The sequence below is a fragment of the Pholcus phalangioides genome, unplaced genomic scaffold (assembly GCF_987345545.1).
Source record: "Pholcus phalangioides strain wild (caught in Gottingen) unplaced genomic scaffold, Ppha-v1.0 ptg000013l_1, whole genome shotgun sequence".
Taxonomy (NCBI): domain Eukaryota; kingdom Metazoa; phylum Arthropoda; class Arachnida; order Araneae; family Pholcidae; genus Pholcus; species Pholcus phalangioides.
The window spans coordinates 17,422,673-17,450,234 of record NW_028301606.1 but is presented as its reverse complement, the minus strand read 5'-3'; the positions used below and the strand labels follow the sequence as shown (position 1 = coordinate 17,450,234).

The 27,562-nt window shown below is 35.8% G+C and overlaps 1 protein-coding gene across 7 annotated transcripts in view; it reads right to left on the bottom strand.

Moving 5' to 3' along the window:
- LOC149078684 (plexin-B-like) overlaps positions 1 to 27,562 on the bottom strand; it is a 316,513-nt gene that overhangs the window by 118,743 nt on the left and 170,208 nt on the right. For 3 of the 7 annotated variants that reach the window (XM_089240827.1, XM_089240830.1, XM_089240828.1), the window contains one exon: positions 4,064 to 5,518. In XM_089240827.1, the coding sequence (XP_089096953.1) occupies positions 4,064 to 5,482 (1,419 nt within the window). In that variant the 5' untranslated portion in view covers positions 5,483 to 5,518. Of the gene's footprint in view, positions 1 to 4,063; positions 5,519 to 18,346; positions 18,788 to 27,562 lie in introns of those variants that run through there. The other 4 variants (XM_089240832.1, XM_089240833.1, XM_089240829.1 and 1 more) reach the window with 3 other exon arrangements.

Genomic DNA, 27,562 nt, shown 5'->3' with positions numbered 1-27,562 from the left:
ATGCTGCAAATAACATGGCAAGAAATGCTATATGGGATTGATGTCCTTCGCGTCACAGAAGGTGAACATGAAGAAATTTTGTACTGAGTAAGAAAAACTTTGAAACTTTGTCTTTGAATTGCTTTAAGCCATTTGTCTCTTTCTTTAATAGTTTTTTTTTTTCTTTTTTTTTTCAAAACGGCTCCAGACTTCTAGACCACCGTATACAATGAATTCGGTTCATTTGAGTAATCATATAATATAGAAAGGCAGGCCTTCAACTTTCATAGTGCCACGAGTGTTCGTAATGGCGGTTCAAGCATCTACCCAAATGAACATAATGATAAATCTTGAGGGTTTTTTATGGTGCCACGTGAGTAGAAAGCATAGAGTTCAACAACAACAGGTTAAATATAACTGTTCTAAAAAGCAATGATAACTTCATAAGCGCAGGTAGCAACAAAAATGAGAAGAATGGCAATTAATTTTCACCTAATTAAAATAAAATGAATGTCAATGAAACAAGAAATTGTTGTGATCATTTAACAAAAGCTAATTTGAGAACAAACAAAATTTTTAAAGCTGGATCGGGTAAAGCTATTAATAAACTTGCTCAAATAAAAAACTACCAATTCGATTTCTTATGTATTTATACATCGGCATTTTCAATTGCCCGAGTATCGATATTCTTCAATAAGAAAAAAATAAAGACGTATCGGATGACGAAGGAAAATTGTGTCTTACAATACTCTTCTTCTTTTTTGCCTAAAATACAGGAAATACACATATCTAAAAATAGTAAGGGACCTTCGAGGACCTAACATTGTAAATTATGTGGACTCTCAAGCAAGAAAAATAAACAGTAATAATAATAACACGAGTACATTTCGAGTTTATCCAACCGAATCGACCAATATGAAGTGCGCTCGAAATTTATATGCTCGTTATCAGTTATTATTATTATTATTATCATCATTGGAAGATGAATTAAATTCTTTGGAATAGATATAAGTGCACGTAATTAAATATCACCCTATTCAAAGCAAATTAAGATCTTTGAAAAATACATAAAATATAAAAACCGAGAGGAAAAAGGGATAAGACGAGAGAGGCAAGAAGAAAAGTCCTCTTGAAAATGAGCTCTTATCGTTTTTCTTTAATCTCGTTTCAGGTGCATTAAGCACAAAAATTCTCCTACCCGGAAAGAAAAAAATGAAGTAAATAGCACGGAATAAATGTAGAAAAATATACACACAGAGACCAATAAAGAGAAATTTTCTTCTCTTGGAAACAAATAAATTGGAAGAAATAAAACTGAAATATTCTCTTAACTTTTCTTCAGTGAAATTGAAATGGAACTGGTAAATAATATATTACACTAATAAGGGTTATATTTTCGCTAAGTGCCCGAAGGGTTTCATATTTCTACGGTTGATTTTAAAATTGAAGTAAATTATGAGAAATTATCATCTGAATGAAGGGAAATTCAGCTGTCATAGTAAAATGATAACACTTAACAGCACTGAAATTGCATCCGATTCGAAACTGTGTGTGACGTTCTCAAAAGATTTTCACCTGCTTAACACGAATATTTCCATGAAAAAGTTTTATCGGCTCTTGTAGTTGAGGTATCACACTATGTTACCTATAGCAATAGTGCTACAAAACAGAGTTCTTCAACCGTTTCTTGCATGCGGACCGGTGAAATTAAGAAAGCAATTACGTTGACCGGCTCAAACGAGAAAAATAATTGATGAACCGGTGAAAAAATAAATAAGGAAAATTTCTTAACTTTCTAACTTATATTTTATCATTGAGCTTATAACCCCCTGCTGCCACCGAGTAAATGAAAACGAAACTGTTTGTTATAATTTAAAACTAGTAGTTGGTTTTAAACAGTTATGCAGCATGAAAATGAATAATGTGTAGTATGATATCGTGTATATTTTATATTTTCATGATTCACAGCGGTGTAAATTTTCATGCGTCATAATACCGATTACTATGTTTTTATACAGACATTTTTGACACACATTTATGATTCTTCAACTAAAATTGATTGTTGGCTTTGAGCCAGCGTGTGGCATGAGAGTAAATGACACATGGTATGATATATACCACGTAAATTATGACGGAGTAAATTTTATGCGTCATAATACCGGTCGCTATGGTTTTAAGTTTACTAAAAAATTATTTTGCGGCAAAATTGAAAATATAGAAACCAGTATTATATATATGGTGTGTAAGGTTTTACATTGGTATGCATCATGAGGATAAAAAAAATATATTACATCATACCATAGAAAGTTAATTTTCAAGTTGCATACCGTTATGAAAGCAATATTCGATTCTACTTGAAGAATTTATAACAAATAGTTTTGTTCTTATTTGATAGGTGGCAGCTGAGCACGTAGCGAAAAGTTTCTCTGTTTGGATCAATGACTTTCCTCTTCCATAGACATTTGTGTTGTGTTACCGTACAATAATTTAATGTATATACATTTTAGAGAAAATCGTAGCCAATACAGCTTATTCATGGTCAAATTTGTGTCCAACACACCGAATCAAATGAGAAATGTATGTTTCTGTATCGGACGCAGAAGATTTTGACCGTCAAAATTTGTTGTCTCGTGTAATTTAAGGTGATATAAAAATTTAAATTTTTGTAACCCACTTCAGTCAAGAAATTGTAAATTATTTAAATGTGGGTGAAGTTGAAAATGACAAAAATCGAGAAATTTAAACCACAGAATTAATTTCAGAAAGAAATTCTCTGTGAAATTTTATCCTTATACAGAATTTATTTGAGTACAATAAAGACATGCGCATATTTTACCAATTGTAGGTTTTTTGATAAGGGGTGGTATAAAAATTACCTCAGAATTATTAGCACTGATGAATTGCCTTCTTTATGCAGACATTTCATTTCCTCATATTTTATGGTAATTTTTTTTTCATTCTTTCTATAAATTATGTGTTTATAAAAAATGTTACATTTATTTTGAAAACACATACTTTATAGATTACCAATACCCCAAAAAATATTATTCTGATAAAAATCTGCCTTGCTTTATGAAAAATAATAAAAAAAAAATTGAGAAAACTTTATCCGGGAATATGTATAGGGATTATTGTATATGTGAGAAATAAAATGAAATTAATTTCATGTTAATGCAGCAAAAAGCAAGCTAGAAAATAATTCATGCTAATTATGGGAGGAAAATGAATACAACAAGCAAAACAAATTAATAAATGAACAAATTATAGATAAGTACTAGCTCTTCGCACTCAAGATATGATTCTAAGAAATATTAATTGTAAGCATTGAAGCTAGCAAATATGTACTTAATAATTTGTAACTATGTGAATTATTGCTTTGTTACTAATTATTATTTATTTGTTGCAGCGCAACATTAAAGCAAATTGCTGGTTTGCTGTTAGACTTTGTAGTTTCCTAATGATAAGCAAATGTAATGGAAATGCATGCGATGTATGGTAATGTGGTCGGGAACTCCACATTCTGCAGATGGACCTCCAGACTCTCACCCATCTTTGGTGTGTTGCCTGCCAGTATTTTTCCATAGGCTTTTCTCTATATTAGGGATTTTTAGCCTATGGGGCGTTGAAGTATACTTACAATCCTATTACGGAAACACTGGTCATTGCGACTCTGGTTCCATAAATTCATAATACCAAGCAGACCCATGTGTTGCAAGTTGTAAATGTTGTAAATTTTTTGTCGCGGCTAAAAGAAAGGTTAAGAGCTCCTGCTCTATATGAAATTAATAGTGTAAAAGAAATCAAAAATGAAAAGATTCAATCCCTCATTTTCCCGTGCGGCTGGAGCCCTGTCGGCTTCCTACTTGGTGAGATAGGAGATCATGGCTAATGTGACGCAACCATTTTTATGATGTTATTTCAGTGCGTATAAAAAGCTTCGCATTCCATTGAAAAGAGTGCTATTTAACTTTGATGTGTTCTTACCAGTGTATGCAGTGCTAGGCTTGAGTGCGAAGAGGTTTGTACTAGGTTTTGAGGTGGAAAGGAAAACTAAACAAAAAAAAACCTAAAACGTAACGAATACCTTGGAACTATTTTTCTGGGAGGAAAGCAATGCACTAAGAATGGCTTCACGTACCCCTGGTTCAGGGCAGGCCTGAATACTGCCGGCGATGTAATCCATGTCACGTGACGGAACGCTGCCGTTGTAGCACATATGTATGTTTTCCGTAAACCGTTGTTCGACGTCGCTGAGAGCGAACACGCAGACGGCCGAGTGACCCGAGGGCCGTGCAGTGTGGTCACGACTCGAGCTGAACACGCCAACCAGAACGTCCGATCCGGATTCTACGTGCAGGTCAGACGCCAGATCCGAACCGGCTCGGACCAGGTGTGCGTCCATGAGGATGTTGTAGTCCCTTCCGTCCGTACCCAAGCACTGTAGGGTCATTTCGACATAAGAGTTGTAACCGGCGTCGGAAACGCATACCCGGGCCAGCCTAGAGATGTAGCCCCATTCCTCTAGTGACCTGAGGTGGGACCGCCTTTGTAGCGTGGAGAAGTATATGTAGTCGCCAGAGTGGAAACCGTACACGTAATTGACCAGATAGTAATCCCTGAGTTGGGAACTAATGTCCACCCTGGTAATCATGGAGAACGACTTCTCGATCACTGTGAAGAGTCTCTGATCGTCCAAACTACGGCTACATATGGCGGGCACCATGTCCCGGTAGGGGCCCAGTTTACTGTTTGTAGTCGCAACGTATAGAACGCGCGACGGGTATCCCATGTACCGGGCCGGACCGATGAAGGCATAGGTCGAAGAGTTCTCGTCGTTCGCGGCGACAGGGGTGGCTACAAGCTCTCCAAAGCTGGAGATGTCCTCCAGCGAGTGTCGCCGACAAGCTCCTTGGTAGACGCTGCCGCAAACGATCAGCATCTTGGCGACTTCGTCAATGACTAGTATCTTGTTGACGTTGTTCATAGTGGCCAAGTTCTCTTCCGTGCACGCTCCTGGAAAACACTGTATGTTGTCCTCCACTGGTCCGGTCTTGACCATGTATTCCAGCTCGAGACTAGAATTCAGCTGGTACAACCAGTTCGTAGCACCTATGTAGACGCGCCCACTGTGGTGGTCAACGACTAGGTGAGTGAAGTTTATGGTGTCGTTGTAGGCGCTGTAGGAAGATAGAATGGCCGACGACTCCGTAGAAGAATGGCACAACACACTCGGTGAAAGGCACAACACTGACAAGACAGCGGCGTAAAGGACGGCGCGGTATGTCCTCTTCCTTTTGTACACCATCGACGACAACGACATCGTCGAATATTTATCGGTCTCGCGACAACGACTTGGCGAGCACGAACGGTGGATACTAGCAGGATGAGGAGGCCTTTGCTGGTGGTGCCTGCTGCTGTTGCAACATTTCTCTTCGCACGGCAACGGAACAAACGGCGATGTCCACCGTTCGTTGTCTACGCCTAATAACACTGGCCAATCCATTCCGTTGCCTTCAGGATCACCTTTCCTTCATTGTACCTGTAAAATAGAGTAGCATTCATGAAATAAACTCTTGATCAAACCATTCGTAGGTCTTTCAAACTTGGCACAAATCAACAAAAGCTACAATTAATATAGTCAAATTCAAGCAACTCGGTTATACTGTAGCAGCTTTAGTTATTATGACATCTCGGCTTTAATTGGCGATAATTCGGGGAGGGGGGGTCTCTATTGATTCCCATTAGGCAGGGGGGGCTGTTAAAATGGGGTCCGTGGACTCCTCGCGGATCTTTAGGGAATTTTTTCGTATGCTTGAATGAGAAATTACTTAACTCATTTTCACATTGCTGTTTACTATGTGCTATGTACTACCACTTTGTGCAAAGAGGTCCGCTGTCTTCATTCTACTGTCGCAGGGGGTCCGCGGAAAACAAAAGTTTGAGAACCTCTGTTATAAAGAATAATTTTAATGATTCATGCTTATAACGTTGGTGAAAACGCAACAGACTTGGATATAACTGTATTTCTTTGTTGCTTTCTTTTTCATGGCGTTCAAGGAATTCCTAGAGTTACAGCGCATCACGCTCAAATAATGTTGGTATTTTGCTCTATTGATACGTGTATAATGTGTTGAGAAAAGATCTATTACATGTGTGAGGCACTCTGACATGACCCGTATATGGATCATTTCCCGTATTTTCCTGAGTTTTTCATATAAAAATGACCCGTTTTCACAATGAACCTTACTTAATTCATTATCTTTATTTGAATTGGGGAATACAGGCGTCTTATCTCCCGGGCGCGGCTGGAGGGCCTAAAGTACGGTGATTTCCGAAAGTTGTTAGGCAAATGTAGGCTGCAATCTCTTTGCCGTGTGGCGGGAGAGGAATGCATGATGCTGCTAAGACATTATTTATGATCCCAATTTCTTGCTCAAATATAATCAATCTTATAAAATAACGTCATACACAATATTTGATTGCCGAGGATAATATTTCCCGTCAATGAAATATCTTGAAAGCATTAGCCTTCGTTGTAATGACACCTCTGTCATATAACAACAAAACTTTGCAGAATCCTCCACGTCATTACAACCGAGTTTTAGTTTATGTTGAAATCTTTAATTTGGTCAATTTTATTTGCCGCGCAACCATCATTCTTTCTTCCCTAAATATACACTCACAGCCCTCCAGACAGTGGAATGCTGCTGATAAATCGGGTACGAGAAGCCCTTGAAATATATATAAATGATTAAGAGAATAATGAACGTCGGAGCATAGACCGTAACTCGGTTGTCAGAATCACCGGAGCAACCACGAGCTCATGATGATGACGCAATGGGAGAGAAATGTTCGATATCGGCATCAAAGGGCTGTTGGATGATGAGCAGCAGCAGCAGCAGCGGAACTTCATAATTGAAATCAATCCCGATAACACGGAAATCGCAGTCATATTTAGCTTATCAATTCTTCCAGCCAGCCCACTAGTACACATATATATGCGCAGATTGAACGCTCAATCGAACTCACACATAGCACTTCCTTTTGGGCATAAAGACGCGATCAGCACGTCTAGACATCTCGTCTAATCAGACGACGGTAGAACGTTTCCATCCAAGGAAAAATAGAAGATTAAAGAGGCAATCACATTTTTTTGTTTTTCCTGTAGAAACAAGACCTCTGGTGGAAACGAATACTTCGAGCAAGTGGAATGTTCCGATCGAAAAACTTCCACAATCTACTGTAGATATAGATTACGCGTCTGCTTCGAGACTGGAAATAATTTCGATTCAATCACGAGAGATATCATATTAAGACCCGTTTATCTCCAAATGAAGAATGTTGAATGGTTCCTGAGAAAATTAAAGCTCTGATAGGTTTTCAACACGGTTCCTACAAAACAAGAAAACTCGTGTCGATTATTGCAATGAAGTTGACTTTCTCTGTGTTTTTTCCCCCACGATCGGGCTTTAATAAATGAGCTCGGTATATTGAATACGTTGAAAAATATATTGAGTTTCTCGAAGGAATCCTAAAATGTCTGAGTGTGTTGAAGATGATTATCTATCCTCAAGTTATTGGAATAATTACTACCAGAAACATAATTCTTACTTGACATTACTTTTGTTTTGCTCGTAATAGAATCGCTAGCGGAATTGATAGATAGAACCGCTCACAACCCCGGACTGATGCAAAGCACCTTACTTCCGTTATCTCAAAAGAAGCAGAGTTGTGTTGGAAAAGTTGACAAAGATTTATAGTGGTGGCTCCCCCTTTCCCCGTGCTCGCAAGTATCGAATCATTCGCATCGTTCTCCCCATGAAGACAGCTATCAACTCGGTCCAACGTACAAGACATATAACTAAAAATTTATTTATCTGTCAGTAAACCCCCATGATGAGAGATGTTAGGGGCCGTTCAAGTATTACGTAAGCAAATTTTTAGCCATTTTTGACCCCCTCCCCCCTTGTCAGCAAAATTTCGTCATCAGCTCTGCCCCTCTGAATCCTAACTTATATTTTCATAAAGGGTGGTTGAGGACGTAAGCATCATCCAAACCCCCCCCCCTTGTCATCAAAATTCAGAAAATCGGAACCCCCCCCCCCCATCGATGATGACGTAATACTTGAACGGCCCCTTAGGTATTGCATGAATTCGTAGTATCACCGTAGTCCTCTAAATCAGTGGGTCTCAACCTTGGGAAGCGCACGGCTCGATTGATTCCTTTATTGTAAGTGAAAGGCCCAGTCGCGTAGTTGCAATCCCTATTTTTTTACGGCCGTATTCGCCGGCAGACTTAGTTAAAATCTGCAATCGCAGGTTGAAGGAGTAGAGATCGAAACGTATTTGTTGAATTCGGGATTTTAACTAATCCGTGTCGATCTCTAATCCTTTAACCTGCGATTGCAGTTGAACTCAGGGTCGTCTTAAGATCATAATGGACCCCCGGGCCAGGTGTGTTTTCTGAGGCCCTACCTGGAAATGTTTTGAAAATTTCAATCAGTTCTTATTTTTGTGAGGCCCCTCTTCCCTTGAGGGGCCGAGCCTTGGTGGGCCCATGAGTTAAAACGGCCTGGTTGAACTTAGTTTTAAGAGGTAATAGCACATCGCTGATTGGTTACCACGAGCAAGAAAGATAAAAAAAAGTCACGAGGGGTGGAGCTTTCGGTGAAAAAGTTCATCAACTAAAAATGAAAGCATTTTTTAGTGAATCAGTAAATGATAGCAGGGTCCAGCTTCGCGAGCCCTTATTACTGTCATCTTGATGCACCTGAACCGCATTTGGTGAAATCAGAAAAAACAATGAAAGAGTATTTTTAAAGTGAATCAATAAATGATAGCAAAGATAGAAAATTCGGTTGAGAAGGGAATCGATCACACAACCTGTGCTCTAACGACTGCGCCAACCGCGGATGTTGGATTCAAGTACAATTGTTAAACGTCACCAGGAAAAATTTCACTGGTTGGTTGATCATTTCGGCCAATCACGATGCACTAAGTTTCTATAATGTAGCTAGGGCTGTAGGGTTTGTTTACAAGCGGCCGGTCATGCACACGACCAATGAGAAATAAATAAGGAGAACTGAAACAGTGAATCACTCATGTCCTGGTGCAACTGATGTCAAGGCCCGGCGGTTGAGAAACACTGCTCAAGTTGACTATTTGTACAATGTATTGTCAAAGATTATTAGTACGCCTAAAGATTTAATTTTTGGACAACGCATATCCAATGCTATTCTCAAGATTATATTTCTGCATCGCTAAAAAATTCTTCATGTGGCAGACGGCGGCACTATAACAAGCATTGCACAGCAACAAACTTCACAGTAGGTTCACATACACAAGCTCCAGCATGGCTCAGGTCTTCATGTCACTCCTGCTTATACGTCTTCGTTGAGACAGAGCGATGGGCCATGATCGGGTCAGGAAGAGGGAGAAAAAACTCGGTATGTTATGTCAATAATATTTGCATACCTTCCTCAAAATTTTTGAGAATAATTTTTTTTTAATCACTCTGCATTCCATTCAATAATTTGACAAATACTATAAACAACGATTCACAAGATCCAAAATTTCAACATAATTTCAAAATAAATTTTGCACCAAGCAAAAACCACGAATAACTGATATAATGAAATTTATCCTCTGAAAAAATATTGAATCTAATACAGTTCACGCCAATGTGATCACATCGGGACTTGGGGGGGGGGGACCTGATAATAATAACCAAGTGATAATTATATGCTAAAAAGGATCCTTCACAAGTACGGTAACCATACATCCCGTTTGGTTGACCGGGTCTTATGGTAAACGGTAGTGGTAAAACAGGACAACTCCGCTTTTCCTTTCTCATAATTGGTTGCAAAATGTTTAAATTGTTCCATTTTTTTTTCCATTCTAAAATGGAACTTTTCGCTCCTTGTTATAGAGGCATTGGAATGGAAGCGTCTATTTATATTACGAGTTAGGATATTTGTTGTCGACGACAATACCTGTTTCATAGATCCCTTGAGAAAGTCTCTCTCGGGAAAAGAAATTTTAATCTAGTCAGCTGAAAGAAACTGATCAAGAACTGAAGGAGAGGTGTTTTTTGTTTCGCCATACATTCACTTTAATTGCAAAAGTAGCTCCCCACGTACATGGATCACAGCGAATACTACCGACTTATTGCGACATTAAGTACGGAAATGTTTGTCAACAAGGATAAGGGAGGGGGAACACCTTCTAGCTTCCCACATAGATTTGCCGTATGATAACGATAATCTACTGATGACGATAACTTAGAGGGAAAAAAATACTCTGAGGGTTTATGTTTAGTTAAATCCCTAGCTTCAGAATGCACAAAAAAAATTATCTGAAGCCCCGATAACTGCAAACAAAATTTTTCCCATGTTATTATATTGGTCCGTTACGTCTTTTGCAAAAGTGATAACACATTGCCCGAATGATAACATTATCCGTGATTTAAATAAACGGCGTGGACTCTATGACAGTTTTGTTTCACTTATGAAATAACATTAACAACGTTTATTTAAAAATTACTTTCAACCAGCTATAATTCTTACTCTTAAGAATCATTTACGCGGAATAAAACGCATAATTCTAAAACATGCGTTTGATAATTCCATTCAATACGACGATGCAAGGGCTAGAAAACGACGGATAAAAACACAAGTAAAAATGAAAGATGAGGAAAAATAAGGAAAAAGCACACCCCCACACATTCCCTTATTATTTATCTTTCTTAAAATAAGATAAAAAAAACTTTTTTTTTCTCCCTAAATTTATCACACAGCGAGAAGAAGTCAATCATTGAGTAAAAACTTCCTCATCATAAGCACATGCGAGTGCTTCGAGTGTAGAAAACTTCTTTATAACTCACAACAGTTATTATTTTTTTTTTATAGTTATTATTATATTACTTTCCTATCTTAAAAAGAAGCAGCAGCAATTCCGCTACCAACACCAAAAAAAACAAGCTGGTTATTTATACGGAGTGGTTGACATTATCGGTTTGATGGGTACAGCAAGTAGAACCTCTTTCTTATATATAACTCACAAACAGCAGAAAAATAAACGCGTGTGTGAGAAAAGTTTAGTTTCTTGGCGTTAAAGGAGAGAGGAAAAAAAGAAAAGGTCTAAACAAGCAGATCTTAAACATGGATAAAAGTGCTTTACGGGGTGGCATAATCTGCACGACGAATCTTTTCTCGTTGTAGATCCTCGTAAAAAAATTTGCCCGAAGACAACGACCAACGCTTCAACTCGCCCAACAGATCTACACGTCGATAGCGTTTTTATACGACGGAGAGAGGAACGCGTGGAATACATTTATTTCGTCTCTATTGGTATATGGATATATTTCTTTCTTTCTGTATGGGAAAAAGAAAGATTGCGAGGGAGAGAAAATGGTTTTTCAAACTTGAATAAGCTCTAAAAGAAATATGGATTCGTTTTTTTTTTCCCTCCTCTTTTGTCTTTTATGGGTGGAAAGTTTGTGATTTTTTTGCGAGAAGAAAATTCACTAAATAGGCGCTCACTTTTTCTTTCCTGATATAAGTAGAATGAACAATATTTTTTTTTTACGGTTTGGTCCTATTAATCGATTAATCGTGTCGGTTAATCGATTAATTATTAATCGCAGTTAAAAACTTTAGTTGAGTTTATCGAGTCGATCAATTCAATTGAAATTTTTAATGAAAGTTTTTGAATTAACTGGATTTTTTTGAAAAAACCAGTTAGATGTCATAAAAATCATGTTCCATACAGAACATCTTATATATAAATGGGAAAGTATGTATGTCTGTCTGTATGTATGTATGTATGTTCTTCATAACAAATCTACAGTTTTAGGCCGATCATCGCCAGATTTTGCATATATACCAAACAGGACCAGGATTTAACCGTAGGCTACTTTAAAAGTTCGACAGAGCTGGCCAAATGCCCGAAATGGGCGAAAAATTGTCGGGCAACAATGATTTTGGGGCTTCAACAATCACTTTCGGAACGTTTACTTTGGCTACCGTGGTTCCCAACAATGCGTTTCAGAAGTGTGTATGCCTTTACAATGGTTTGTCACATCTTTAATGCTGCCATTATAACAGTTTATTCCTTTATAATGGTTTGTCACTTTTCCAATCCCCCCAGTAATTAAAGAAAATCCGGGAAGCGCCGGGTATTATGGCTAGTTTTGGATAATTGACCAAATTTAAAAATATTTGAATCAATATTTTTTGATTAAATCAGATTCAATAAAAACTGATGATTTCAGTTTCAAATTGAGTTGGATGGGAGTGTAGGTGTCGCTGTGAGAATTCTATATCAAAGGAGTTTTAAAAGACGACCAAAATTTATTGTCTCCTCTATGAAAAGTAGTTTTTCGTATTCTCGGAAGCATCAGCCGATGCTCGTGACAAGTACCATTCGAGAGGGGTTTGGAAGAAAACAAGCAAGAGTATAATCGAAAGTAGTTTCGAAATCAGTGAATAATAACCAAAAATAATGGATTTTTAAAAAAAAATGTATTTTAAGATAAAAAGGAAGAAATTACAGTTTTAGGCACTAATTTTCAGCATATCAAATTGCTTGAAGCGGGCAGCCTTAATCTTTCACCTATTCCTACATTTGTTTACATTTACCATATAGGGAGTGAAATGAATAAAATATATTTTTGTAGCATCTATTAATATAATTTAGTCAAAAACTTTTGATTAAATTAAAATTAATCAAAAACTTTTGATTAAATTAAAATTAATCAAAAATTTGATTAAATTAAAATTAATCAAAAATTTGATTAAATTAAAATTAATCAAAAATTTGATTAAATTAAAATTAATCAAAAATTTGATTAAATTAAAATTAATCAAAAATTTGATTAAATTAAAATTAATCAAAAATTTGATTAAAATTCGATTAATCAAAAATTTGATTAAAATCCGATTAATAAATTAAAATTTTTTGATTAACCAGTTAAAATTTTTATCGATTCTCAGCTCTAATTTTGTGCATCAATCCCAATAATAATCAGTGATATTGACTAAAATTTTTACATAATTTTTGATAGATAACTATCAAATTTTCTAATCATCATCATCTTCGTCATTATTTGCACAACGTATTGCTATTCATGTATAAAAATCCTGACGTTTATGCAATAAGTATAATGGTGTTTTAGACAACAGCTTTCATTTAATATGTTTGAAAAAATTGTTGTGTTTGAAACACCGAAGTAGATTTTCTGCGGTTTTCTAACTTCGAGGAGGGAATGCGAGCCGGTTCCCGTTGGAAAAAGACTCTCGACAGAGAGCAGGCAGACCTTCAACATGATATTTCCATAACATGAAAAATTCAAGCATTTATCGTCTTTATTTAAAAGTATGGAACACAGATGGCAGCATCAGGAAGCACACGAAACAAGTAAAGCTAGGGTTAACAGATTCGAAAACTGAGAAAGGAGGAAGCTTCCGCGCGCCCCCTTACTGACGTCACTTATCCTTAGTTTCACAATAGATAACGCCACTATTTTGACCAATAAAACCGGCCACAACAACAATTTTTCCCAACTCTAAAACAGAACTGCTAAAAAAAAGCAGAAACAGAAAAATTCTGGGAATTTCGCCTGCTAATTGGTGAAAGAGTGTGGGGGAAAAAAAAAAAAAAAAAAAAAAACACTCATATAAATGAAGAAATATATGTTTCAATCTGGGGAAAAATAATTTCCTCCCGAAAAAAAAGAAAGATAATTCCGGAAACCTGAAAAAAAAGAGGACAAAATGGCCAATTTTTCTGAAACGTAGGAGAGAGCTTGAAATGGCAACAAGAAGGAGGACGGTTGGTAACCCTATTTAAAATCCCAACAACATGAATGAGTCAGGGCCATTCATATTCATACATTCGCACGCAATATGTTCTCACATGCACTGATTCGTTTCAAATTTCGCAGAGGAATATGTACGACGTGCATGCTCGGTTAAGTAGTAGAACATCACAATGAAATTGCAATCATTAAATGATGAATCCGACTCGGATACAAATAAATTAACGTCGTATTTATATTCAAAACCAATTCACTCATAGAAAGCGGAAACCGCTGCGAAAATAAAGGTGAAATATGCCTTCGCTGAAGAGTCTCGATAATGTATCGGAAATGCAGTAAATCATATTAATAAATATGCTTACCGCAACTCTTAAATATGTTTCATGCTTAAATTATTCTTCTCGGCCGACGGTCTCAGTCAAATCTAATATATCTCAAGAGACTTCCGCTGCTCGTCCATGGTTATGAACGCAAGAGACGACCTCTTCTCCGACTTCATTAGGTTTTAATGAAGGTCATCTACTCAAAGTAGAAGAGGATGGATATTCATTTCGCATCCATATGCTATGCATGGCCGGTGACGGACCATTAATCACGCATCTACACGGAACACAATGCATCAACATACGCATTCAAGACGCCGGCCTGGATACACCACCGCCAGCGATATACCCTCCACGTGTGTATATATATATATATCCTCAAGGAACCACTTTCCTCCTCAAGCGAGTATGTGATAAGGAGTAGGTGTATTGTATCGTCTTTAATACATGAGCAAAGAAGAGTTTTATATGCATTAAGCCCTTCGCGGAAGATAAGAAGTAGAACCAATGCCTCTCAATGAGACGGAGAAATCAGTCGTGAGAAATAAGAAAAGATACGATTTAGGGAACATTCACGTGCATCAAGTGGTGGTGTGTTTAGTAAACACAATTCTATTCGTTTTCGGTATTCGTTCGAACTGCTTAAAAGACGTCCCGTATCTCGGGGAATGTTCCGCTTTTATTTTTGCCGTATTTAAATTTTTATAGACAATGTTACGGAAAAGTTTCTTGTCTAAGCTCGTGAGCCACCCTGAAATATCTCCCAGTACTCCCTAGGAGGCTCGTGGACCCTTAATTAAGAACACTGCTTCAGATGTTTTTATTGATTACTGTTGAGGTCATGTGAAGCAAAGGTTTTCAACGTTTCACTTCACACAGAACCAATGATAGTGTCTATAACCATAATTCTTACAGACTATTTTCATGATGGCTTCTCCGCCTTTCGGAAAGAACATCAACGAAACCCGAAAGAAACATGAATATTTCTCCGACATGGCCACTTTATTGTAACAGGAGTGAAATTTTTTACAGCTTTCAATAGCACGGGTTATTGAAAATTTACAGCTTTCGATAACTTTAGGGTAGGGCTATCCTAAAAGTAAATGTAAACTTTTGTGGGCCCAGGGGCAGTGCCCCGGTTGCCCCAGCCTAGTCACGGCCCTGCTGGCAAATTCTCGTAAAGTTCAACTACTTTTCGTTTTTCTGAGGCCCGGGCCATGCCCATGCGCTAAGACGACACTGCGGATGATCTGATTCATGTGCGTGATTATGTATCACAATAACTTTGGTCATACAGCTTTTACGCTAACAGCTCTCCGAGCAAACGTATCTTGTATTTCTTTGTTACGAATATGGTAACACTATACATAGACATTATTAAATCGCGTTTATAGCAGCATTTACAGCCAAATTAATCGATTCAGGATTATAATAATCAGCGAATTTTTCAGAAAAGGGGGAAAATTCTGATTTTTAGTAATAAGTGGAATTGATTGAATTGCACAGAAGCAGAAAAAAGACGAATATTTCTCAATAAATATAAATTTTTTTGTTACACCAAGAATTGCATAAATACCAATGTTTCACTTAAAAATAACTATAATTGACGTGTAAACTTTTGAATATATATAATAAAAGTATTTAGTTCCCAGAAACATTTATTCATAAAGAGATTTATTTTAAAATATGGTTGCAACATTTGCTTAGGCACGTGTTACGAGTCTACAATTTCGTCGAAATTGATGCGAAATATTTTAATGGTCGAAGCTTGAAATATGTAGATTGATTTTAGCTTTCCTTCTTTTCAATCCAGATAAGATAAATTGGATTTTCTGGGAAAAATCTCCCAGTTCAAGAAACCTGCTCAAAGAGTAAGCTACTATGTACGTATACAGAACCTTTCTCAAAGCTCCTGAAATTACATGCGAGTATAAATCCAAAACATTCGCGCTACTTCTCACTAATAGTATATAGAGTGAAACACAGACAGAGAGAGAAAAGAGATCATCTCTGTTGGAGTTACCTTAATGCAGGTTGTACTCATCACTAATTATATTTGCCTCCGATATATGCGGCCGCGTTTCGCGTGCGCATACCATTCACCATTAGGGAAGTATGCAAACAACGCAACGTTTGAAAATGTGCTAAAGTAAAGACCGAGTTGTGTATGTCTAGTTAGTTTGCATTCACTAGATGAGTGGGAAAACACATGATACGTACATTCAAACTTGAAAGTCACAATTTTGAAAGAAGTCCTGACGCCGCATTTGCACAACGAATTTTGGGGGGGGGGGGGGGGGGATTATGTATACGTCTTGTCGAGGAATTTGTGATTCGAAAAGTAATTTCTTTCGAAATTAAGTGAAATAAAAGCTATATAGTCATGTATTGAAAAAATATATCAACTTTTCCCAATGCTTTTTTGAATGTGCCAAAACTTTTGCAATATTTTAGTCACCTACTCAATAACATTTTTCTGAACTATTTGATGACCTTGCTCCAGTGACAATCTCAAAGTGTTGATCGTCTGATTATATTAGCTCTACGCCTTGAAATATACAGTTTTGCCATTTCTTAGTTCTCTTGAAACTCGAAATAAATTTCTATAGCCATGTGGTTACTTTCAGAGGGAAATTCACAGGAAGCCAAGTGAGCCATATAGAATTTTAAGAATGGGTGATCAAGGAAATAAGTCTAGAACAGGAGTCAGATACTTTCCGGACGGTTTGCAAGAGGGCCTGGGTTCGAGACCAGGTGACTTTCTATGTTCACCTCGCCATAATATCCAGAAAATATATATTTCCATGATATATTGGGACGAGGAAAAAAGTCATCTATCTATCTAGAATAGAAGTGCCTAAAACCATGAGCACAAAAAGAAGTTTCATGCCAACCCATAATAATAGAAATGCACAGAAATTCTCAAAATTTCTACATTTATTATTGAAAAATTGTGAACTAATATGCCTGTTGAAATCTAGATATTTAATCTTAGAATGTTGCATTTATAGTTAGACCTTCCTCTAAAATTGAGACGTTGATGTGGAAAAGCATGTAAGTCACAAAAAATGAATTTTTAAGAGGCAAGCAAAACGTAGTTTCTAGGTATGTTTATATCTGACGTAATTATATTTTGACAGCTCCAGAAACTGGAAGATTCTTTCTAGCGACTTACTAGCTTTTTCATGCAATTGGCTCTTACTATGTTATCCGCTACATAGCTATGTGACTTACATGCTTTTGCATGCCATTTTTTTTTTTATACTTAAGGAATAATCTATTGGCTGGATGTTTTGTTTGGAGTCGAGAACTTATAAACCTCTCCAGTGACTCGTCTTACAAGTTTTACAGCGAATAAAAGCATATTTTTCTAACAAACGAAATCAGACACCATTTGTTTCCCCGTACGACGAGTTCCAAGCATACACAGGGCCGAAAATTATTTTTCTCGTCAAAATGTGACGAGCATAGGTACGTGTTTACAGAGAGACTAAAAAGATTACAGATGAGGGTGGGAAATTTTTGTAATTCCCAGTCAAGAATATCAAATCATAACAGGGGAAAGACAACAAAATCTGAATATCGCCCGTCCGTGGCAAAGTCATAAACAGGGATTCGTTTGCCAAGAGGCGGAGGGCCCGGTGCAAACATAATTTCGGAGCTCCTTAGCCTTGATTTTATCTATTTTGTTGGGCAATCGGGATGCAAAGATCCGTGAATTATCACAGAATACATAGGTATGCTGAAGAAAAAAAAACACAGAAAAAAAAAAAAGCGCAGAATCAATCAAAGATTAAAAAAAAAACCAGAATTGATGGAAATTCAGAATTAATGTGAGAGATAATTCTAGAATTGAGATGAACGAAATAACTCCAGATCTGATGAAAATTTCCGAATTGAATCAATTGAAGCTCAGAGATTTTGTTTATTACAAAAAAAGAAGTATTTCTTGATATATGCATATTTTTTCACCTCTACTATCGTAAGTTCATGCCCCTCAAACCACGGGGCCTGGTGTGACCGCATTTGTCACTCACCCCTACAGAGTGGCTCTAACCATAAACCTGCCTCTGGACGAGTACTGAAGTATATCAAATGATTAGCTTCCCCATGGTGATTTACTTCGGCCACGTGAAATACACGAATTACCCTCATGCGCAAACATTACAAAAATTTCCACTCACCTCGTTTCCAAAATGATAAATAATCCAAAGCTACACATACATACCCATGACTTCAGAGAGTATTCCGATGGACTCAAGATGTAATCCTACTATAAGACATGAAATCCGCAACAGCAACATCTCGTCAACGTATACACGAAACATACTGCGTACGTCCGTGGAAAAAAAAAACCGAAATCCTAGTGAGTAAAGCAACAACCACGAGAGAAGGAGGATGGATGAAAGAGAAAATTCCAAGAAATAACACAGCTGACTTGACCCGATCCGGATGAAAAAACTCACATGTTCTTCTTCTTGGGCAAGAAAATAAAATAAGAAAAAATATAAGAAGAGACACACACACTCTCTCTCTCTAGAAGATTCCGTTCACATTTTTTTCTTCAGTACAGTAATTCAATTCTAAAAAAGTCCGGTCTCTTGCTTTGCTTTCGGGACGCTGCTGCTGCTGCTGTTGTTGCTGCCTCTGCAACATCCACTGTTATAATATTATTCTGCCAATGACTGGGGAACGAAGGCAACAGAAGAAAAAAAAATGTAGAAGGGGAGAAAAAAAAAAATACATTGAGATGGGAAAGGGGGAAAAAAAAATACACATATATATACGGGGGAAAAGAAAATGTAGAATGCAGGAGAAGGAATCTGATTGGCCCGAACAGCGTGAGAAACAAACGAGAAGGCACCAAGCTGAAGGAAGGAAGGAAACATGTTATAAGACGAAGGAAAAAGCAAGAGGAGGTTGTTGTATATTAAGGAGAAGAAAGTTGAAGGAGGATGGATATATGGATATAGGTGGCTCGCAGCAAGGGGGCAAAGAAAAGAAAACGAGGTTAAACCAGGAGGGATAAATGACTTAAAGAAAGCAAAAAGGCCATCAGACGTTAATTAGACATTAGTGGGATTTCAAAGGTCGAGGCCTAGTCCCCGCCCCGTAGTAAGCCAATCTACAACATTCCCCTCTCTCAGCCCCCTTGTTTATGGACACAGCGGGTATGCTGTGCAGTCTTGCAAATTTTAGGCAGGTTCTTTTTTTCTGCCTGTAGTCCTCTACAAAATAGGATGTTTTCTATACGGGGGGGAAATACCGAACATTGAACACGGGAGGTATTCGTTGTTGTTTCCACCCATTGGCATTCTCCCTCCTCTCGGTCATTATCGAGGAGTTTTTCACAAATTCCCGTATTTATGGAAACCAAAGAGGGAGAAATGAGTGAGAAAGCCATTTAGCATTGGAGTCCTCTCTTTCTTGATAACGAACGAACCTGCAGGGTAGGTAAACAACAAGAATGAGAGAGAGAGAGAGAGAACCATTGAACCATTTAGCGGCAGTTTAGGCACCCACACAATAAACTCATCGATCTTCGTTAATCTCTTTTGATGGTCGACCAAGATATCCCAGTCACCATCATCTATGGGTAAAAAGGATTGGGCGATTCTCTCTTTCTCATTCTCTCTCCACTCTTGTCTAGATAAAGCCATTCTTCACACACACACACACTCTCTCTCTCTCTCTCTCTCTCTCTCTTTTCCAATCAGTTCTCTGCAGTTGGGTCATTATGGCCTGAACTCCAGAAAGGGAATTGATGAAAGGTCAAAGAGTTAATGATGGTCAATGCAAAATGGACTTTCACTTGGGAAATAGAATAGATTTTAGTGGTTGAATAGATTCTTGTACTTGAATCACTGTCTTCATACATACGTACTACTATGTAATGATTGCCTGGAGTGAAATGAAAAGCTCTTTCTGCCAGATAGTTCTTGAAAAATTTCGGACTTCAATTAAATTTTAGACTCGCAAAAAGGGCATAAATGGATAATTAAGTACTGAAGAAATAAGGTGATATTTTTTCTGAGGCATACAAAATTTCATTCCATGTTAATAATAGTGATTGCGTACAATACAAATGGTCATGTCATGCCACCACAACGGAAAAAGTATATCTAGATTTTTTTTTTTTTTCAATTTCTAACACTATAAATATGAAACAAAAAAGCCTGTAGAGGGACTGAACGAGAAAAATAAAAATCATGGCCTATAGGCTCATTTTGCAATTGAATGGGGTGATATTTAAAGTCTATACGATTGCATGAGGTCTATCTTATGTTTATCATATGTTTTTCAAGTCGGCCCTGCTAAATCGGATATCAATTCCAGCACAATTTTTATCCGATAAAGCAGGATATCCGATTATGTGGAAAACAATTCAATTCATTTTATAATGTTAGTATAATTTGTGTGTTTAAAAGTGATGAAGGATCAATATTAATGAAGCTTGTCGAACAAACCAGACGCCAAAAATGAAATTATTACGATATCTAGAATTTTTACTTTCATCAGGAAAGTTAGCGCTCCCTATTGGCTCCACAGAGAACGAAAATGAAATAATTAAATGCATGTTTTGAAAACAACTTGAATACTTGAAGGCCAGTACCTACTCTCACAAATGCTTTCTTTTTTTTATCTTAACTTAGTAAAACATATTTTTTCATTAATTCCAGATGTTTCATTCAATAAAAACATAATGTATATAATGGTAGATATGAACTATCAGTGTACATGTGAAGCGTAAAATTCGATTAAACAGGTAAAAGTCGTTTAAATTATCATATTAAGCGGGGGAATTGTCTCTATGGGAGAAGTTTTGGTGCCGGAGGATATTATCAGTTTTAACCGGGTAACCGTTTATCCGTTGACCGACTGGATTCCGTAGATTCCAAATTGAGAGAACTAGGCCTCTATATATTAATTTATTTCGGATTAAAATTGTATGGTTATGTTCGTCTGGAAGTAGAAGATTACATTTCATAATCAAACGTAACTTGACGATTTATAACAGGCATCATCAATTCACATGTTATTGAGAGCACCGCGCGACTCACTTAAGCACCCAACAGCGCTCGATGCTTCATGTGTTATTTCATGATCGCAAGGTCTTGATCGACGTCGCAATTAAACTAGTCCATTCCAAGTTAAGAATTCAAATAATTCATATACTGCTAGTCTTAGTTTAGATAGAGGTCATGCCTTCCCCCATCCTGACCAAAAAACATGGTGAGAGGGCGCCTAAAATAGGTCCCGCACGAGTAGAAATGTTTCAAGAGACGCCCCTGGTCATAGTAATCGTATATCCGGGGTTTCTCAGGGCACTGATTATTAATATGAATTATACTTTGTACAATAATTCATATTAACAGCTTTCAGCACTTTTTTTAAAGCACACGTCCATATTCTAAGCTCAATGCGAAACCCTTGACAAATTTTTCCGACGTGCCTGGGAGCTGACTCCATACTTTTTGAGAATCTCTTTTAGTTTTCACGTGTCTACTGTTCATTTGATGCTCATCTACATTAGTATCAAAAGAGGAACTTCTGTAGGTGGAGGCGCCAGAAGTGTTTCAGAACTGCGGGTGCTCAACTTAATATAGTAGATTTTGACAGCGACAATTGTAACAGCGGTGCTCAGACCGCTACTACAAAATACAATGGTCTCTCGAGTCGAACACTTACGGTACCCCAGCACTCTTTTTTTTACACTGAACGTAAGCAGTGCTCGTGACTTGAAAAAGATTAGAGACCCTTCATCTACAATGTAATTTTTGAAACTTTGGATGTAATTAAACTTATCCAAAAAATTATTAATTTAATTGATTATAATTTAATTATTATGATTAATTTTCGTGAAACTTTGGATTGCGTAGGGATATAAAACTATTATTTTGCGAGTACGAAGTTATTTCTTTTGTAAATATGAATTAATTACTTTTGGATGTGAATTCACTATTTTTCCGAATATGAATTCTCTATTTTTCCGAATATGAATTCTCTATTTTTCCGAATATGAATTCTCTATTTTTCCGAATATGAATTCACTATATTTTATGAATTCACGATGTTTTGAAGATGAACTCACTTTTTTAATATAAATTCACTTTTTTTAAATATAAATTCACCTTTTTTTAATATAAATTCACCTTTTTTCAATATAAATTCAATTTTTTCAATATGATTTCACTTTTTTCAATATGATTTCACTTTTTTCAATATGATTTCACTTTTTTCAATATGATTTCACTTTTTTCAATATGATTTCACTTTTTTCAATATGAATTATACTTTGTACGAAAGATATATTTATGAAAATATTTGCGGAAAATATGTTGAAGGTGAATAGAAACTACATCGTTAACAAGATAAATGCATCAACACATGAACACCGTATATACAAAGGTTTTGTCATTACGAGAGAAATGATGAATCACCAAAATGCCCTAGAAGAATGAAATTTTCAAAGCAAATACATTTTTATAGGTGAAACTCATCCCTAAATTGTCACACGCCATTCTTTAATACGTTAAAAAAAATTCCACTGCTAAGTAATCCACAAAAATTTCAGTGAAAACACCAAAAAATGAACGGCGCTTCCGGAAAAGACGAGAGAAAGATCCAGGTTTTCCGCAAGACCAGAAACAATAAGTTTCCATAAAAAAAAAAGTATATATATATATATAAAATAAAATGGAAAGAAACGAGATAAATCCTGTGTCTGCTTCCTCCTCATTCTTTATAGATGTCGACTTTTCGGTGCAATAAATCTGTGCATTATCCGATATCTCAGAAGAGAATAGAAAAAAAAAATTGAAGAAAAGTCGGTCCCAACCCCTCTTTTTTCTATATTATTATTTTTTTTTAAAGAATCTCTCCTTCTATTTCCACGAAAGAGACGAAATCCACGCTATAGTGCGCACACACACACACATACGATATTTCAAAAATGATAGAAAAATCTACAAGAGCGAGAAATATGGCCTCAGATAACGACTTCAGAAGGAAGTGACAGTTGGACTCGCCCTCGCCTATCCTTTCTATTGAAAAGTAACCGCGTAAATTTCGACCCTATATACCAACCATGCTTAGACCGAGGAAAAAGTATTGACCGATTCCTTACTTCATTTTCGCAGTAAGCTTTCGTACAAAAGAATAGATACGTCTCTCCGTTTTTGAGTCATCCTCTATTCCGATATAACGCGTAACTGATGCGAAAAAGAATTATTTACATTCCAATGTGTAATATAAACGTGTAATATAATATGTGTAATATATTCAAATGTGTAATCGATTATATGCAACACTAAAGATTTATTTAGATACTTTCATCCGAGATGTGATGGCCTTTAAATCAACATCCAATTGAATTTCGTTCACTCTATATATGTTTATAGAATATATTATTACTGTTGTTTTGAATTACATATGAATTTAAAATTTTTTTAGTACGAATTTGCTATTTTTGAATTATGAATTCACTATTTTTTGAAATATGAGTTCACTTTTTAAAAATGTGAATTCACTTTTCTGAATATGATTTCACTAGTTTTTGAATAAAAATTTACTATCAACTTTTTAGATGTGTGAACTTCTGTAAACTTTGAGGTAAAAGAAAGAAAATTTACTATAAACTTTTAGATAATAATTCTCTATTTACTTTCAGAAAAGATTTTACCATTTAGTTTTAGATAAGAATTTGACATTTAGTTTTAGATAAGAATTTGTCATTTATTTTTAGATAAGAATTTGACATTTAGTTTTAGATAAGAATTTGGCATTTATTTTTAGATAAGAAGTTACTATAAACTTTTATATAAGAATTTACTATTTTTTGAACAGCAATTCAGTATTTTTTGAACAGCAATTCAGCATTTTTTTGAATACAAATTTAATATTTTTTCAATACAAATTCAATATTTTTTGAATACAAATTTAATATTTTTAAATACAAATTTAATATTTTTTGAATACAAATTTAATATTTTTTGAATACAAATTCAATATTTTTTGAATACAAATTTAATATTTTTTGTGAATACGAATGTATTACTTTTTGTGTGAATATCCTTTATATTCATTATTTTCGAATATTAATTTAATATTTGCTTTTTTTTATTACTATCAAATTTATCTCTCTCTTATAGATAAAAATATACTATAAAGTTTTTTAGATAAAAAATTTACCACATAATTACATTTGAATGTGGATTTATTATTTTTTGCATATAAGCAGGGATTTATTTTTTGTGAATAGGAATATAATATGTTTTTAGCAGGAATTTATATAGAAATATTGTATTTCTATGAATTTATTATATTTGAATAGAATTGATTTTCTGATTTTTTTCTCTGCAGTATTAAGCAGGGAACTTTCAGAGCATGGTGAATAACGATATAGTAGTACTGGATTTTCAAGATACTGAAGAAAATTACCGTTATAAAAGATGTCGTTTATAAATAGAATTCAATGTAATGAGATTCGTTCTCAATAGGGGAACTCTCTCTGTCCAAAGAGTAATATCATTATATACAAGATTATCGTTAGATGGAAGTTTCATTCACTAGTAAAATAACATGTATATGCAAACATATTTGTAAAAATATTGCATAAATTTATATAAATAATAACTTTTTTTTATAATTCTGAAGTAATACTGAAAATAATGATGAAAATCATCTTATAAAATGAATTACTCGTTTTTAAATCGTACAGTACGAAAAATCGCAAAATCTATCTGATCTTTTTATTGCTTTGCAAGTTCGATGTAAATAAGAAACAGCGAAAAAACCTCAATAAACTACCAGAAATGCATTTATATATTCTAAATTTCAAATATTCATGATTTTTCCATCGAAGGAAACGGGCATTATTTTGTATTGAAACAAACACATGAATAATCAAAATGAGCTATAACATGAAATTTAAGGAAATCATATTTGATTGAAAACAATATTCGATTTGTTACAGTAAAACTTTATTATAACATGACTATCACAAAACGTCATCCCACTTGAAAAATGATACAAGTCCCAATAAAACTCGTAACTTAATCATTTTATATCATTTTACAATGTTAACCCGTTCAACACGGTTACATCGAATTTTGCATTTTAAAAACTGATATAAAAGGGTAAATTATTCCAATATTGTTTTATCAAATATTTTTTTTTAATTCCAGCTATTTTCAAATAAAATTTATCTTCAAATTTTTCCTTCCACTGAAAAGGTACGATTTTGAATTTTTCATTCTAAGTTCGTACTTTTCCAATGAATGAAGTTAGATTTTTTTTCCGTTAAAAAAAGGGAATACACATTCCACAGGGAATACGAAAAACTAAAGTGGGAAATTATTTATGCAACCATTGGTTTTGGAACATTCACCAAAAAAAAAAAAAGGTGAGAAATAAGGGAAAAATTCAAGAAAAGGCGAAATAATATATATTTTTTCTCAAAAAAGAGAGAGTGAGAATGAGGTGAGAGAATATATATGGAGAGGTTGGGGGGAATCTCACCTTTGGCTGCCGCTGCTGTCGGCGAATTACCATATGAATGCAGTGAAGGGAAGGATGCCAGGACAAATCAAATTTAAGCAGTAAAATAACGCAGAGGGTGGGAGGGCATTCATACAAGAAAGATATGTATGTACTGAGTGATGAGTTCCATCCACGCCGGGGAAAGGAATATATAAAATAACGCGTCATGGGAATAGGTTGATAGAATTGCGCGTCTATGCCTACAAGAGCCAGCTGGCGGAATCGAATCCCGGCTCGAAGTATCCTCTTCGCAACTATCGCACCTGGTTCACGTTTTTTCATGATCGGTCGTATAAGTGCATTCGAAGCAATTTTCTTTTGCTCGTCCTCCTCCTACTCTTCGATTCTAGTGGTTTGATGCATCGTGCGAAGTGCACTTAGAGGTCATGTGCAGCTCATATTGTACTCGCACACACACACACACCGGAGAAGAATCTACCACCACATGAAGTAGGGAGAAAATTGATTTCGTATATAATGGGGAGTACAAACAAAAAATCTCTCCTCTCTAATAATAGTCAACACACATATACGTACGAGTACACATACACACAATGCAGAGAGAGAGAGAGAGAGGAAATTGCCGAAACCGTTATCCATCACAAATACAGGTGTTGGCTTTCCATTAGGTACTATATAGAAAAATGATTTCGTGCTCGTTATTATGATTAAAATCCGTCGCGTGTTATAAATGCGAGATTCTTACGTCTAGTTTTTGTTATTAATATGGAAAAGCCATCTGCTGCTGGAGAAAGATCGAGAACCTCAGAAGCAAAAACAACAAAAATTTTTCAAGACCATCAATTTATAGGAAAATGCTTGACAACTTTTCTACGTTGTATGTGAAGCGTTCACTCACAGAACCGAAAGGCGTTTTATTCTCTGCTCTATAAATCCCGACTACGTCATTTTCAGTCACGAAGCTCGATATAAATCATAAGCAAATCACAAAAATCGCGAGATGTTGTTGTAAATATGTAAGTTATGTATAGCATAAACACTTTCCACCTCTCAGAGGAATATCAATAATAATCTGTGTATCCACCAAAACCGAGTTTCTTCCCAATTCGAAGTCATTCAACATGCTATTTTTTTCATTCTCTCGTTATATCTCATACTTTATGAGCATCGAGAAATAAAAGATGAGATTTATTTGTTTTCCAACTCTGATAAGACTAGGGTACGGTCATCAAAACTTGTTATATGAGACTTTTATTCTTATGTATCAGAGTTCGTCGAATATTGTGTATGTAAGCATTGAAACTTTCAAAGAATAGGCGTCGGTTTGTCGGATTATCATAATCCAAATTTGTCGACGACTGGTATCGGTCACTGGTATTGGTAAAATCACAGAAAACATTTTTTATGACCACCCTCCTCCCCCGAAATGCTGATTGAAAAATGGGAGATTTGATAATCATTGCATTTCAATAATACATATTAGTAATGAATAAATAAAATTTCAAAAATAAGTGAAACCTCTAGAATAGCTAAAAAATATCTGAATAGTCTAAAACAGACATGTTCAACCTGTTGCTCGCGAGCACCAAGAATTCTTAATGCTCGTATCCGATTTCATGTTCGCGAGCACTTGATCAACGCTTCAATTAAACACACAAATTGCATTCAATGATTACGATTATGCAGACTTCAGGTATAATAATGTTAAATATGTCGTAAGGAGTGCTCTCCGTTTGATGATGGGAATAGGCAGTGTGCTCGTGACTCGAGAATGGTTGAGGATCCCCTCTGGTCTAAAACATCAAAACTGCTTTCTTACGTTTAGCAGAAATATATTCATTAATCATGAGAAAAATCCACTTCAATGTCAATTAATCCAAAATAGGCAGGAAGTCTTTTTAGTCTTTGACCTGAGGTTTTTGGTCGCCTTCACTATGAATAG